Raw genomic sequence first — 16,634 nt, 5'->3', positions numbered from 1 at the left:
GGTCAGCTGATGCACCGACGACGTTCAACATAGTGTGAGGTATAAATTGCCAGTTTTTGTTATTAAAGAAAAAAATTCAAGTAATTTAGCTTCTTCTGTCTCACTAAAAACACAGCTAAGTGAACAACATCCACTTTAAAAGGGACCCAACTAGGAAGACATGTTCAGTGTGAGTTTGCCTACAAACACCTGCAGGGACTTCCACCAGAATTCAAACAGAAGATGATAGATGGAGGAGAAAAGGGGACGGGGACTGTCCCGCTTTGCTCTTCGTGACATTGTGTGTTTTGCCCCTTTAGGTGTACTGTACAGTATGCACAGCTACAACAGTAACCTCAGTGGTGCCTGCATTCTTGGAGTAGGTGTGCTGATGCATCTGAGGAATTTTGTTTTTCTTCCCCACACAACAAGGTGTTGTGTGTTGTGCTTACCCGCTGGTCCCCTCCTTCTCTGCGAGGGTCGTGCTTCTTAGCAAAGTGCCTCAGGTTGTCGTAGTTGTGGAAGTTGAAAAGCTCCACGAGGTCCTGCAACGGAAAATGGGTCGATGCATCAGAAATGTAAACACATTCATTCACTCTACACTGTTAGAGATAACATTTCGTTCTGATGACTGAAAGTTGCAAAGCCAGCAAAGGAAGTTTTGACTTGTAAATACATACCAAAATAAATAAATAATAAATAAAAGGAGCAGGCGGATCCTTACACCCTGCCGTGCAGTGTTTACTGAGAACTGTGTCTCCTGGTCTTCAGGTAATCATTAATCAATCACCACTTACTCATTAAACAGGTCCTGTCACTCTAAAACTATGTCAACCAGGACGACTCTGTTGCACAACACCCAGTGATTTTCCATGTTTGTTTACAAACACTTACCTCCTTGAATCCACATAAATAAAAAAAATTATAAGTAATAAAATACAAAAAGTGTGAGTGCCACTCATACTTAAACTATTTTTCTTAGATCTTGTTAAACGCTGATATGTATGTGCATGTGTGTGAGTGTGGGTGTGTATTTGAGGCACCTGCATGCACTGAGCGACGGTGTCATCAGTCCCAAAACCACTTTATGGCATTTAGTAATGTATTCTTGATGTAAAAGCTCCAGCATGGATACAAACAAAACACTCTTATGCTACTAGATTTTTATTTTAGCTCTGTTGTGGGAAAAAAAAAAAAACTGCTGGTGCAGTTATTTGTTGTCTGGTTTCTGAGCATGTACTCTTTGCAGGTACACACCACAGGACGCAGCAATCTTACACACATTACATACCGTGCAGAACTGTATTCCTCTGACTGAGTTGCCCAGCTTGTCCAGCGGAGGCGACCAGCACATAATTCCCATCACGTTGGGTACAACCAGCAGGATCCCCCCTGCTACTCCAGACTTGGCTGGCAGGCCGACCTACAACAGCGCGTTACATAACAGAAGATCAGCTCTGTGTGTGTGTGTGTGTGTGTGTGTGTGTGTGTGTCTGCAGTATCAGCATGGCAACAACACAATGCTGAATATGGAAAGTCAGCAGAGAACAGGTGGACAAAGCTTCAACAATCAGAGCGATCTGATTCTTACCAGCAGCTTTTAGGAATGTCCCTGTTTTGCCTGTGACATTGTACTGAAGAATGTAAGTAAATGAATTATTTAGACTTTTCTGTTCCTCGGTTAAATTTAGGCAAAAGGAGGTGTTTCTGAGAAAGGTCACAGTTTCTACCAGCCATTCACTATACATCACGTACAAACCAAAGGGATTGAAGAATGTAGTGTACACTCTCACTTTCTGCTGTAAAAACTAACTGCTCCTGATGGGGTTCATGATGAAAATCTGAAATGCTGAGGAGGTGTTCACACACTGCTCTGTCCTTCAGGACTTCTCTGCCATGACAACATGCCTTGTTAAAATGAGAAATCTTATCAGACCTAACACCTCAGCTCAGACAGACCATGTGATCTGACAGCTATGCTATGCCGAGGCTTGGCTGTTCTTTGTCTTGCAATGTCCTGCCACAATACTGTGGAGGCATAAGACCTGGACCAGCTATAAATCTACAGTACATAAAATCCTTATCGTGCTGTACTGGACTAATACTGTATGGATTCATTTACAACTAAATGTAAAGAGTGACTCTGCAGTAATAAAATGATAATAATAATAATAATAAAAGTGTCTTCTACTTACATGGAAGGCAAACTGTCCTGAGAAGTCGTACATGCCACAGGAGTGCATCAGACTCAGGGTGTTCCTCACTGCCTCGGGGCTCAGCACGCGCTCACCCGTGATAGGGCAGATACCGCCATTAGCTAGGGTGGCTGCCATGACACTGGCGCTCTCACAGGTCACCTCAATGGAACAAAGCTGGGGGTTTGGACAGAGGACAATTAAAAAAAAAAAAAAAAAAGTAATTTCTCTATTACAATTTCCTGCACAGCAAAGGGAATCATGGCGGCAAGGGAACAGGAGCAGAAATGAGAAAGTCATGTCTGACATAAGCAAGCTGAGGGTGACAGTGCAGTGGTGGTACAGATGACAAAAAGTGACAAATTAAATGAGCACGCAGCTTCCACAGGGAGCACAAAGGCTCAGGGAATGGTTTGGTGAAAACTATGTGAATCATATGCCATGGCTCCACAGTCACCAGATCTAAATCCATCTGAACACACACATTATGACAGATTCACCAAAATACACCAAATGAGGGAATATTTTGTTTTTAGAAGAAGGGCGTTCACTACAATTTTTAAAAACATACATATACATATGTTTTTGAAGCAAAAATATATGCTTTTAATTTAACATACTGCTATCAATTTTGCAGTGATGACAGTTGAATACATTGCGGTGGGTGGGTACATTTATGTTATTCTCCAATCTCTGTTTCTTGTTGAGGTTTATTTTTCTTCCCTATTATTATCTGTCACACTTCGTCACTTTCACTTGTCCTGTAGAGCTTCAGAGAGAATCAATGACAAGCATTAAAGCTCCTCTGGAGGCTCCTTACTGAGACATGATTTTATCTCCCTCACTCGAATAAAATCAATAATGAACAGCAACAAAGCAAGAAAACAATATTCTGCCATTAAAAAAAAAAATAAATAAATAAATAAATAAAAAATAATAATAATAATCATGGCTATACTCACTTGAAAGTAAAAGTCCAGTACAGATGTCATGTCTGTCCCCTCTGGGAAACACTGCAAAGAAACACAACAGTTTAAAACACAGAGCACATTTATGAACATATGAACATTTATCAGCTACATTCCCCTGCTGCTGTATCTCTAGATAAGGAAGAGACAACCATATTTTACTGTTAAGTAAGCTTATTAAAAGTTTATTAGAATCCAGCTTATTCCACTGAATGTAAATGCAAACTAAAGGTGAATTACAATGGCGTGAGGAGCACAAAAAATGCATTTTTTCCTTTTAAAGGACAAATTGCCCTCTGGCAATATTTTACTTCTCCTGCAAACTCTGAAACAGAAATAGTGCTCAACAAAAAGTTAAACAGCAGCAACTTTGAGATTGGATCAGGGTTTTAGCATATGGTTGAAACCTGGAATCACCTCACTGTACAATCAGACTGATCACAATTTTGGTTCTTTTGAGCAGCTGGTGCAAAAACGTAATATTCCTAGAGCACATTTTTAAAGCTATCTACAGCTCAGGACTGTTGCCTGCAACTCTGACGTCTTCCCCAACACTTAATGTAAACAAGACACAAAATATCAGTATCATCTATGAGCTGCTAAACACATACAATTTGACAACACTGAAAATTTTAAACTAAATGGGAGGAAGATTTAAATGAGCACATTTCAGAGGAGCTTTGGCAAAAGGCATGCAGCAGTCCAGTTCAAAATTGTACATCAGTCTAAAATGCTCTGTGTAAGATCTTGACTCATGTGACTGATGCCAACGGTAACCAGCTACCCTCGTACCCTCGTAGAGTCCAAAATGACAGAATGTTTGGAAATCCATCTTTAACACTAACACAAATATGTATCAGCAGAACCATCTCCATTTATTGCACTTGTTTGATGTGGCAGCTTTTTCTGGACCTGTAACTTTGATCTTTGCTAATTTACCAATTTAGATAATGCTATAGTTTTTTTTCCTTTATCTTCTGTTTTCTTGGTTTACTCACTGCTATATTTGGGTAATCATATGTAATGGCTTATTTTTCACTTTCATTTTGTTTTGCTCTCTGGCTTTTCAGGGTAGAGAAACGGAGAGATGGCAAAAGTCAATAAAAGACAGCAATGAAGTACTGACACATCCAAGGACAAACCTTTTTTTCCTTCAGGTAATAGCCGATGGCAAAGTTCCTGTCTCCTGACTCACGCTCCGACTGGAAACTGTCACACAAAGAGGAGACTCCCATTACACAGAGGAAGGAAATGCCTGCATTGTGTGTGTGTGTGTGTGTTTGCACTTGTGTGTTGGAATTCCACCAGCCCACCCCTCATGTGTACAGTACAACCACGCATGCGATCATGTGATGAAGTTGCAACATGAGCCCCGGCACTTGGTCTTTTTCCAGAAACATTGTTAGCATGTGGCGTCACTATGAATAACGCACATGCAAGTGACCTTTACATCACAGGTGCCAGCCATATTAACCTCAGCCTTAATATGTCAAACACAAACCAACAGAGAAAATAACTCTTGCTGTGTGGCTTTCTTACCACTGTGCAAACGCAAGATAAGCTGTGAAAGTTTACCAATTACTTCAACCTGCCACAGCTACTCATTTTTCCTTTTTTGACCAGCAATGTATCACCATACCACACACATTATTCTTATGAAGAGCATTAATTAAAGGCCAATTAAAAAACAGGAGCTGTGATCTGACCGATGGGGTGCGAGCAGACCTACAACATGTTTCTAAGTTTCAAACCACCGAGAGCAGTGCAGACAGTTTTCTGCTCTTCTCTGCTGAGCGAAAGGAGGAATCTGGAAACTCTGAAAACAGAACTCATGATTTGGAGGGACTTACGTGGCATTGCTGAAACCCACATACTCATTTCCTGCCATCTTTTTCAGAAAGTTCATAACCTGGAGGGAAGGCAGAAGAAAAGTTAAGAGTAACCACATGATCAACAGAGGTTCATGGTATGTGGTTAAAGTCTATGAATGGTTAATGGCCTGTGTGACGTCAAAAGCTGCCCACATAACATTTCTAAATTCACAATAGCTGCGCCCAAGTTCCTAGCTACATACAGTACCAACTGAAACGAGTATGTACTTCACACCAAATATCACAGTTCTACTACACAATTCTACTGTTACACATGAAATGTAAGAACTTTATTCAGCGTTTCCCCATTCAAAAACTAGCTATAGCTATGGCTAAAGCTATAGCTAGTGACTCATCAACAACTGCACATGTGCACATGCCACCTAGCTTCCACGGACAATAACCTACCGCTGTGAGGATGTGAAGAGATATATCACTCCCACTTCACTATCACTCCAGCTGATGTTTATTTTTCATGTTGCATGTCCTAACAGCTCACCACTGGTTTTGCGTATACATTGTTTAGCTACTCTTCTAGTGTGAACGTAATAAAAACTTGTTTACAATTTGTGTATAATCTGGGACACAGCTAATGTGCTTAGACCCTCAAAAAGGGAAAAAGTATGAAGACAAAACAGGACTATAGTCAGTACAAGAACATAATTTGTGCGTAGCAGTAGTCACTTTTACTTTCCTTTCACAAGGAAAAAGTGAACTCCACGTACTGTTTGACCTGGGTCTGACTTTTTATACTTACATAGTCAAATTTTTCTGCATTGCCTGCACCTTGCTGCGGACAGAACAAAAGAACATGGAGTTAGCTCTTTTCATTGAGCAAGAGATGTTACAGAGGACAAGCATCATAAAGATTACACTAAAATGATAATACTGCTGACAAATTAAAACTACAGAATTAGATGTGAATAGATTTTATTACAAAAAAAAAAATCACATGAGCTTTGCCAAGAATTATACAAGTACAAAACATTAATAAGATTGGTTTGCAAATAGGTTACAAAGAGGGAGGTCTTTTGAAATTAAAGGGAGATTTAGTAGACATGTGCATTACCAGTTTAGCCAGTTAAATTAAAAACATGTCTCACCGATCACATCTCACTATGCCGTCTCACGAATTCCAAATGGTTTCAGTATTACTACTAAGACTGAAAACTAAAATACACCATTTTAAAAAAAATCTGTAACAGCCCTAAAGGTGTGTGTTTCTACATAAAGTATGACAGCACAGAAAATGTGGGTATATGCAGGAAAGTTTATATTATGGGTTACCATAATGCAGGTGTGCATGTTGTATGTGTCTGAGAAAGCGCATCTACTTTATGTCAACACGAGTCAACTGTGCAAAGAGCCTGTCGGCCAAAACAATGGGGAGGGAGGGAAAAGAGGGAGGAATAGTCTTCCTGAGAATAAAATTCACAGCTTGTAAACTCAGTGTGCATTTATCAAGTCACAAGCTAGATGATGCTGCCTATTCCCACAAAGAAAACACAGCAGAAGAGAAAAGAAATGGACACACATGCACATTTAAAGTGCTATAGCACTTGACATGAATTCAAAAATACTGAACTATTTATGTTTTGGATGGTTTTTAGCTTTACATTTAAATTCCATGTGTTATTGACATACATTTCAAGTTCTACACTTTACTGTGCAGAGGAAAAAAAAATAAGTGACACTGATGGAGGTGTTAAAGAGTCACTAAATGGGGTTCCTACAGAGCTGATTGGAGGAGAAAGGGGGGGGGGGTCAGGGGGTTGGGAGAGTGCGAGGAGATAGATATGGAAAAGGAAGAAAAAATTACCAACGTCATTTGACCTGCAGCAGCAGTCATTATTTCCCACAGTTCCTAAGTCTGGAAAATATGCAACATACAAAAACAGCAACAACATGTAGCCTTCAAGCACCATGTAACAACAGTTTGGGGCAACCATCCCGTAGTTTCCCCACCGACGGTCAAAGCTAACTGGGCAACCTGACCAATAGCTTGACATTTGTGCTTCAGTTAAGAAAAACAAAAACATCACATTGAGACACTGATGACAATGGTGAGCGGATGTGGACACGGACACACATGATCGTCTCAACAAATGTGAGGTGATCTTCTCTGGTCTTTGATTCATTTCTAGGTGTTATTTATGCAGCTTAGCAGACGGTGCCAAAGGTTTTCTGTGTGATGGGAGAATAACCTGTACAGACAATTCTCCACATGCTGCAATTTGTACAGTCTGCATCATAAATCAATAGGAAAAATGTCAGGCCCAACCTGTTTTCCTTGACTGCTGCAAACACAGGAGTACAGCTATTATAAAGGCAGGAGGACCTCGCTGCACTGTGTGGTATTTGAAAATAGAGTGAGTAGATTTCCTGAAACAGATGATTTAAAAGATAAAGTGCTTCACCTTCGCCCAGTATAGATCTGCTCACACCACTGCCAACAATGTTTAAGGAGCAGTTCCACATTTTAGTAAAAATACTTAAGCATGAGAGAGAGTTGAGAAGATCAAACAAATCAACTGTGTCTGAATGCCTGCAGAGGTGGGAATGGCCTTTTGACACATGATGCAGTTAGCTTCTTCCTGTCAGGGCCCTGGTGCATTGAAACCAATACATATTTTCATGAGAAACTATTAGGGGAAAAAAAGGAAAATGTCTTCACGCAGTTAGTGGTCCTTCAATGGATTATTTATTAATCTGAGAAAGATAATTTCCAGTACTTTTGTTTAAAAATGTACTTTTGTGTATCCGACTTCAGAAGCCCATAAAAGCCACAGTAAACTGACTTACTGTGACAACTGAGTTGTCATCTTTGTTTTAAATGCACAATAAAAGCAGTTTACACAGGTGGGCACTTGTTGGGTTTTATGGTACAACTACTTGCTCCACTTATTTAAATCAAACATCAACCCATGGGCTTTGTGCCCTGCTATCACTGCAGACTCTGGTGTGTAGTCACTGTAGTAAGGTCTGCTTATCATGGTACAATCCATAAGGCAACAATTTGCAGATAGATGCCAATGTGGCTGAATAATTTCTCTGTCAACAGAAACAATCTGGTCAAGTATACTGGGCAAAGTGAACGTAAGTAAAATATGCTTGTGTTTGCAAGGCGATAATGCACAAGGAGCACAGGTGAATAAAAGAAAATGAGATTTCAACAACCTGTTAACACTGAAAACAAAGCCCCAAACCCTGAGACTCATAACAGAGATAATCTGTTGCCTACTCCTTTTAAGTACCAGAGATCCAAAGTCGCACAGGCCCCATGCTTCAGCATGCTTCTTCATACACACACAAAGGATGATTTTAGTGTCATCTACACTTTACTTACTCTGAAGAGTAGCTCTCACTAGATAGCTTACTCTCAAGTCAAATAAAAATCTAACAAGCACACCTCTAAGCTTTGATAGCACATTGTTTCATACAACATTCATTAGTCGTTCAGTTTAGTTCAAAATCTAGGTGCTTGGGACAAAAGCTGGGTAATAATGAAAGTCCCCTCCAGAAAAAGCTGCTGTCAAATACTGGCTCTTGAATTTGACTATTTTGTAGCAATAAACAGATAATGTGTCAAATGTTCATGATTTACTAAAGCAAGAAAAAGCTTATTTCAAGATATTAAAAAGCAAAGATTTTCAATAGTCTTGCAGCTGGCACACATGACTGTGCATGACTGTAAAGACCTAAAAATCTATCCCTGCCAAAGCGAAAAGCATCATCACAGCTGGCATTTAAGCCAGGCTTCTCTTTGTTTTGAGTGAGCCTGTGAGCTGCAGCTAGTTTCATTGGATGATGGCCATTTTTGAGACTAGGGAAGCCAACCCTACTGTCATTCTGTCTTCAGATAGGGTTACCTAAAAAAGTTCAAACAGGATGATACCAAACTCTGGCGACATGATGGAGAGGATGTGTCAGTGGAGGTATTATTTGACTTCCTATCTGTCTTGGTGAACAGGCTGTAGCTGGTCTGTGTGCACCTGCATTTGACTAGCTCTCTCTGTCCAGGTTATTTTCAGCTGGCACCATAACAGCGTGTGTGCTGGGGCGGCTAAGTACCCTTCAGGATGGATTAGCACAAGTCTTAATCACCACAACAAGACACATGGCAGTGGACAAAGGTAGTGACCTAGAAATACTTCAAGCTGAGTCAAGAGTCATAAATAACTGGACACACTCAGAAGTCTATAGTCTATTGAATCAGTAACAATACCACAAAATAATAACTATAAAGGTTTGTGACAATGGTTTGGACAGGGTGTTAAATCTGAAAATAATCAGCATTATTGTGAGTTTTCTTTAGTGGGTTTTACTGTGTTCAAACAAAAGTAGGTTAATTACTCTCTTCAGTAAGTCTTATCTGCTGCCAGTATTTATGTTGACCTTCATTTTATCTACTTGATAAAACAGCTCAGTGATACCCACCATGCAAGGAATTTTCTAGCTAAGGATTCAGTGGAAATGAAACACAGACTTGGACACTTAAAAAAAAACACACACATGAAGGGGGAGAAAGAAGTGCAACTGCTTTTACCTTTATCAGTGAAGTACAAACAATAGCGCCAGCATTCACCATGGGGTTGTGGGGCTTATCTGCAAAACAGCGAGAGCTCAGTTAACACTCAGTAGAGGATTGAAGTGTAAGCGTTGAATCATTTTTTTTCTTAAAGTCTGTCTATAGACAGATTAAACAACAATAATCAAATACATGTAGAGCACACATTGACTGTAGATATTACAGATAATAAAAAGCTTTGTACCTACATCAAGAACAAACACTTAGAACAGTGGCTATATTAGAAACCCTGCTGAGAACAATGAGTTTCAACAAAAAAGAACTAATTTCTGTAGGAGTAGGGGGTGGAAGGTTATCTGGGTTCACCGAGTCAGAAATGATCAACTACTGTGGAGACAAAGAAATGTATTTTCACATAAAAGAAAATGTTTTTAATGTGAAAATTTAGGATATAGTGAAATCTTGTATTCCTGTTGTCAGTTGTTGACGTTATGTGACTTCTGATAGATCTACCCCCTACTGGAGAGTTAAGCCAAGAGATAGCTGCTGCCCTCCATTTCCAGAGCTAACCCAGAGAGGAGCTCACTTCCTCTTCCCATTTGTTTTAGCTACACTGGGCAATCTCTACGCTGAGAGAGGAAGCCTTCCTCCCTCAGATTTCTAAAAGCGTTAAAGTGCAGCCCTTACATCACCTACATTTCCTCACTGGTATGTGATCGCCTTACACAACAGGACAGCCACGGGACTATCTTGGCCAACGCCAAAGGTAAAACTCCCACACAGGATGTGATGACAAGATGGCTGCAGTTCAACTACCAATCTGGGGATTGTGGCTTTCCTCTGACAAATCAACAGCAACTCTGACTGTGAGATTTTGCTTCATATCAAAGTGTCCCATAAATACAGGGATATTATCCAAGTGATTGAAGAGCATGGGTACACACTTGCATGTTCAGTTTAATCCAACCATGTTTATTTTCACAATGTTGTGTGGGGAAAAAAAAAAAAAAAATCCACAAATACTTCTAATGCCAGCATCTGACTCATTCACTTGGCAGCTCAGTCACGGCTCAGACCGTGGATGAGTGCTGGTGAGTCACTATCTGGGTTGCTACTGACAGACTGTCTCACCTAGTGTCATTGGGGCCATGGGGAAATGAAGCGAACGGTAGCAGTATACATATGTGGTTAAAAAAAAAAAAAACTGTAAAAGAAGCACGCAAAACATTCCTCTTTTATAAACCATGCACATTTTTTCTGTGATTTAGGTTTAACAAAGTCACTCCCTTATTTACAGAACAGATGCCAACTAAAATCTAACTGAAGCATTAAATCGTCAGGTGAAATTGTAGGCTGTCACTACCTGTTTGCACACACAGATGATGTCACTACACTTGAGTCCCACTCACTTTGATTTAAATACTCACAATGTTTTTTTGCAAAAATAGGAAACACCAACTTCCGAAACGTTGCCAAAAACCCTGTGCTGAAACCACACAGGACACCACACTTACATCATCAGGTGACACATTTTGAGGAGGAAAAGTAGTGTGTATGGGCTGATTAGGTCTTCAGAAGGAGGAAGGAAAGAAGAAGAGGAAGAAAAAAAAAAGGAAGTCTGACATCTCACCATCTTCATTCAGGAAGAGCTTATTAAAGCGCAGGCCACTGGGCTCCTTTCCAATGAAACTGTGCACGTACTCTGTGCCATGGTCATGGACAGCAACAGCGTACTTCAGAGGCTTGACACAAGACTGCAGACAGAAAGGGACCTTGGTGTCTCCTACTGTGTGTCTACAAAAAGACAACAGGTTATCTAAGTAGGCAAAGCAGCTGCAGAGTCAGTGATTCGAAACAACACATTCATACTGAGAACCTAGAACAGAGTTCAAAATGGAGAACATATGAAAAAAAACACTTACTAAGAAGATTATCATTGCTAATCCACAGAATACTGGAAGAGTATTCAGGGAAAGAGCATCGATAACAGAACTATACAATCTGTTCAGTACCACTGTTATCTTTATGACTTCCTCTGTTACACAAACATAACAAAACTACACACCTGTGGAACTTTACAGCGACCTATCAGAGAACAGGCTGATCCAAATACCTGTTGACATCATTACACTACACTCTGGATAAGTGTCTCCTTGTACTAGTTTTGTCTTCACTGGGAAATACCCAACACTTGTACATTATGTGTATAAACAATGTCCTGCAATCAACTAAACCATAGAGTTGAATCAACACGTGTTGTAAGATTGTAAGCTTCACAGAGAGAGTCCATTTGGTAACTATTTAACCAGCAGACACTAACACTAACTGAGAAACAATACATAAATAAATAAATAAATCACAGTATCTCTAATATTTGGTCCTGCCCGTGAATGTCTCACCTCTGTCCGTCAACCGTGCACAGAGAGACGGCCCACAGATCAGGGCTGAATTTGGCAAGCTGAGGAATGTAGTCTGCGACCTGAAAGAGAGGTAAGGCAGTTGACAGAGTGTCCACGCAGCAGTGGCTCACCTTACACCGCTGACGTCTGCTGAGGTTCATTTTTCAATGGAAAGCTAATGCCAATACAGTACACAATAACAAGGCTGACAGAGGTCAAAGCCTCATCTGAGGATCAGGAAGGAAAAACGTGCCCTCAGATACTCATATCAGAAGGAGCTACTGCAGGAAATAAAGTGTTTTGTTTACTCTGTGTCTTTCGCCTGTGGAAAGCCAATACAAAGTATTTTTTTTAGTTGTTTGCTAACTGGCCGGTGCAATGATGGAAGATATTCAATTGTGTTCCTCTAACAATACAACAACCCAATCACTAGTGTGGATGCCAATCATGTACACACAAATGTTCAGTTTACTTATTTGCTAATACTCACTTTTCATGGCAAGACATTGTGACCTCTCAAAGCGGGGAAAGCACAGGTGGAAATATTAACATGAAATATGTCTCTATTCCATCTAATGTCCCACAGTAAGCTGTGTCAGTGAATCTACAGCACCAGTATCCTGGAACTGGCTCAACTCACTGAACAGCAGCCATCATTAATGTTTTTAATCACATCTGTGCATGTCTTGATTTCACAAGTCAACCTGTCTGCTGTGAAAAGGGTCTATTCTTTTGTAACTACAAACCCTTCTCTTGGCCTCAGAGGGGTGTAAACTACCATGCACTGCCTCCAGTACACATGGAGTTGCTAAATGCTTTTCAGCTGAGAGCAGGAGTTTCACTGTAGGAGGTCCATATATTCTGGGAATCATAGTCATGAATTCTCTCTTTTCACAGTTTTGCTGCTCTGTCTTTTTGAATGGCTAAACATTTTTGTAGCTAGCGTCTTAAATGACATGACTCGCCACACAAAGTTGATCCTGCACCCATATTTAATGTTTCAGGCTGGATTTTTCCTTCCAGACTGGTGGTTTTCAAACAGATCAGAGTGCTGATGGCTTCCATTCTGGATCAGTAGTCAAACCAGACTGTTGGATCCGACTGATGGTAATGAATCTGTATGGGCTAAACAATAAATAGGATGCACTGGGAGGAAAAAAAAAAAAAAAAAGAGTCATGGATCTAAGGACACACCTGTCCTCCAGAGAGATTTTTGGCATTCTCATACAGCTCATCAATATGGGAGGTGAAGGACTGGAAGTCTGGGATGACGAACTTCTTGCGGAAGGCCTGAGTGAGCAGGACAATGTTGCTCTGGACACACCTGATGAACAAACCACAAACACCATGCTAAAATATTGTGACAGCATGCAGTTAAGGGAAAAGTTTGCCAACCAAGTTTGTAACCCTGAAGTCTGACAAACTTCTGTGGATGTTAATAGAGATGGCTGATGAAGCAGCTTCATCATAACATACGGATCATCTGCTTTATTCACCTACGTGATCCAGCACGGATCTATATAGAGATGAATAATAACTTTCACACCACCGCACTACAGGGAACCATGGACACGGTGTCTGTTACATTATTAAAGGCTTTAAGGAGCAAGTCAATGCTCAGATTTTAGTTTAACAGAGACAAAACTTTTTTAATTTGATTAAAAAAAGTAAACTTGAACATGGACATCAGCATCAGTCATAGAAACCAGCCTCCATAATCACCAAAACAGACGTCTCTTTAAGCCTTAACAACATTCTTTTAAAAGTGGTACCAAAACACATTAGAGGAAGTGAAAATAAATAGTTAGAGCTCCGCTTCCTGTGGACAAAAATCTATTGACTTCTACTTGTGTTTTGAAGAAAGGAAGGAAGGTGGGGGAGTCCCATTGACTACAATTACCACTAAGTTTTCTTTGAGCATGAGGCAGCTTAACATAAATCAATGTTTCCAATCCTCCTCGTCTGTCAAATTAATTTCTATATTTTAGGAGGGTAATTATTTTTAATGTAATCTTAGGAATGAGAGGAATACTACAATGCCATAACAAGCCACTGATAATTCTGATGTCTGGTACAACTTACATCACATCTATTGATTTAACTCTGACTGCACTGAGGAATGGAAGGATCTCATACACAGAGTCTCTCATACTGAAAAGGCAGAGGTCACACAAAAACACAACTGCTGCCCAAAATGCTGTTTGATGGATATTTTTTTTTTCTTTTTATGCAAATTTATACATTGAAGCATGTTTGAATTTGCTCATTAAAAAAATATGGTCATCAAACTGCATAATATACTTTAAGCTCAAGTGAGAACATGTGCTTGGGAAATGTGATAAACAAAGTGCCATGATGCAGGTAGGTGTACGTGATGGAGATAAAACACCCAAACAAGACAAGTAATGACATGCCTTACCTCTTGAAGAGGTGCCTGTCCAGCGTTACGCCATCTGATGTGTTCTTTAGAGTTTCTTTGAGGGTTTCCATGCATTCCTTCAGCCGGGGATCTCCAGTGCGAAGGCCTGTGGCCTTAAGTGCCTAACATAACCGAATAAAAGAATAACAATAACTGTATATCAATATAAATCAGCTTAAGGGGTATTTAGGAACAACTCTGAAAAGAAACTATGTGCTGTACATGAAAATCAAATTGAAACTTGGTGTCATTTCATGCTTGTGTGGCTCAGCAGAATGTGACTATTAAGATGGGTGTTAAAATACTTATTAATACAGTGAAATTACTGCTGAACTGAATTTGAAAGACTTACTGTGAGAAATTTATGAGCAGGAATCTTCTCTTGACCTTCTGCGACTGTGTAGAAGAGCAAATCCTCCAGACTGGGGAGAATGCCTGCAGTTCTTCTTCTAGGTTAGAGAAGTGGTAGACAGAAAGATATTTAAGGCACAGCACTTACAGTAATGTGAAAGTAACTTCTGCTAAAATTACTTTGCTTACATTAAGAAACACATTTAATACAAACTAGTTTTCTTTTATTATTGAAATTCTTGCTTTATTTTTCTTTAGAAACAAAGTGTAGAAGCAGGAAAACAGTTGTTGTAATGATCAATACGTATGAGTGCCCTTTACTGTCTTGCCAGTATAAACACAGAGCTTATCTGTAGCTGCTGATAGTCTTATCACATTAGAGAGGGGTTTCAGTGACACACACTGGAAATATGCAATCCAAGTATGAACATTAGCCACACAAGTGTGTGATCAACCAATTGAAGCCTTCACTGTGTGTAAACAGACTATTACTTAAAGCTTCCTGTTTGCAGTTCTCACTGCTGGGTACCATTATGTTTTAAAGTCCAACATCAGGAGATAGTGATGGAGCTGAAGCTGAACTGGTAGAAACACTGGATAAATTATTGTTGCCATTAGAGAGGCCCTGATCCTGATCGGAGTTATACAGCACTGATTATAGTAAATAGTTGTAGTTATTTTTATCTTCCTCTGGGATGCAACTGCACAATGAGTAATTTAAAAAAAAATGGCTACATCATCATCATTTACAGTAATATTCTGCACAGAATATTAGAATATTTTGCTGAACACTACAGAACAATGTTTAGAACAATGTCCATGGAGAGAGGAGCATCAGTTCATGCTTATCTCCAGCATGAACAAAACAGCTACACTTTAAAGGTGTGTACACCTGAGAAATGTCACAGCAACGGAGGCATAGCAACCTTTCCTTTAACCCAAAGTGCCGAAACTCTCTTTGTTCACTGGACTCACACCATCAGTGTAGGCATAATTATCGCAAACTGTTGCTTTTTATTCGTGTATTGGGAAAAGCCGTTCAAACAGCCAACACAAAGCCGAGGGCTAAAATAAAAGCATAGGAATAGGATCCAGCATTACACAGATGACACCAATTCATATTGAAAATTATTTCAATGCAGATTAAAGTTGCACTATCAGTGAATGCAGGTGATTGTGCAGGTCGGTGCATGCTGACTGGTCTTGTATCTCCAATATTTTTATTGTGTAAACACAACGCATCCATACTACATGTCGACTCCCACGTTTGGCGGTCGTGTCTGAAGCAGCGTTAGACCAGGCCTAAATTCCAGGAATTCTCCTGTCTTTACCCTGCCCAGCCCTCTGCGGCTCTTGGCTTAATAAAGCCAACATCACGGCCCATTCACACACTGGCCATGACACAGCGCCATGATGTGCAGTGCAGCAAACTCAGCGCAGTACAGACGAGTATTCAAATTTTGGTTTTCAGGGCATGTAGGGTTTGCACATTCCCACGGTTTAATGATCTCGTGAAAAGAACAAGCAGCGGTTGTGGAAAAACTTTGTGGAAAACAGTGCATCTTAAGAAATAACCTCATATTGCACTATTGAGTTTAACAAAGCCAGGAAAATGTTCTTCACAATCCCAGCCTCCGGAAAGCCCTTTTCTTTCTATAACAAGCAGAAACCCTCCAGTTTACACCCCCCAGATGGATCCCATGCTAATAGGAATGTCCCACCCCAACATCCTGTATTTCATTAAAGAAGTAATATTATTTAATGGTAAATCAAAGTTCCATCAGATACCCTATCAAACTGAAGCCTCACATCGCACTGATTTAATGCTGCTGATCTAACTCACAGAGACAGTAGATGTGCTGCGCAGTGGCCACATCGGCATTTGAAATTCCAGGATTCAGTCAGCACCTCCTCCCTGCCTTCA

At 40.1% G+C, this 16,634-nt stretch overlaps 1 protein-coding gene across 8 annotated transcripts in view; it reads right to left on the bottom strand.

The window, feature by feature from the left end:
* glsb (glutaminase b) overlaps nt 1-16,634 on the bottom strand; it is a 32,554-nt gene that overhangs the window by 11,368 nt on the left and 4,552 nt on the right. For 6 of the 8 annotated variants that reach the window (XR_005895408.1, XR_005895407.1, XM_041057806.1 and 3 more), the window contains exons 2-14: nt 14,712-14,808; nt 14,360-14,481; nt 13,135-13,264; nt 11,941-12,020; nt 11,172-11,335; nt 9,560-9,618; nt 5,771-5,803; nt 4,993-5,051; nt 4,285-4,351; nt 3,137-3,187; nt 2,175-2,351; nt 1,271-1,402; nt 432-524 (exon numbers count right to left, since the gene is read on the bottom strand). Coding sequence is in view for 6 of the 8 variants with exons in the window: in XM_041057806.1 (XP_040913740.1) it covers nt 432-524; nt 1,271-1,402; nt 2,175-2,351; nt 3,137-3,187; nt 4,285-4,351; nt 4,993-5,051; nt 5,771-5,803; nt 9,560-9,618; nt 11,172-11,335; nt 11,941-12,020; nt 13,135-13,264; nt 14,360-14,481; nt 14,712-14,808 (1,264 nt within the window). In the remaining 2 variants the exon portion in view is untranslated. Of the gene's footprint in view, nt 1-431; nt 525-1,270; nt 1,403-2,174; nt 2,352-3,136; nt 3,188-4,284; nt 4,352-4,992; nt 5,052-5,770; nt 5,804-6,832; nt 9,445-9,559; nt 9,619-11,171; nt 11,336-11,940; nt 12,021-13,134; nt 13,265-14,359; nt 14,482-14,711; nt 14,809-16,634 lie in introns of those variants that run through there. The other 2 variants (XM_041057811.1, XM_041057810.1) reach the window with 2 other exon arrangements.

This window comes from Toxotes jaculatrix, chromosome 15 (genome assembly GCF_017976425.1).
Source record: "Toxotes jaculatrix isolate fToxJac2 chromosome 15, fToxJac2.pri, whole genome shotgun sequence".
NCBI classification, from domain to species: domain Eukaryota; kingdom Metazoa; phylum Chordata; class Actinopteri; family Toxotidae; genus Toxotes; species Toxotes jaculatrix.
The sequence above is the reverse complement of the archived record's forward strand: the minus strand, read 5'-3'. Positions and strand labels throughout refer to the sequence as shown.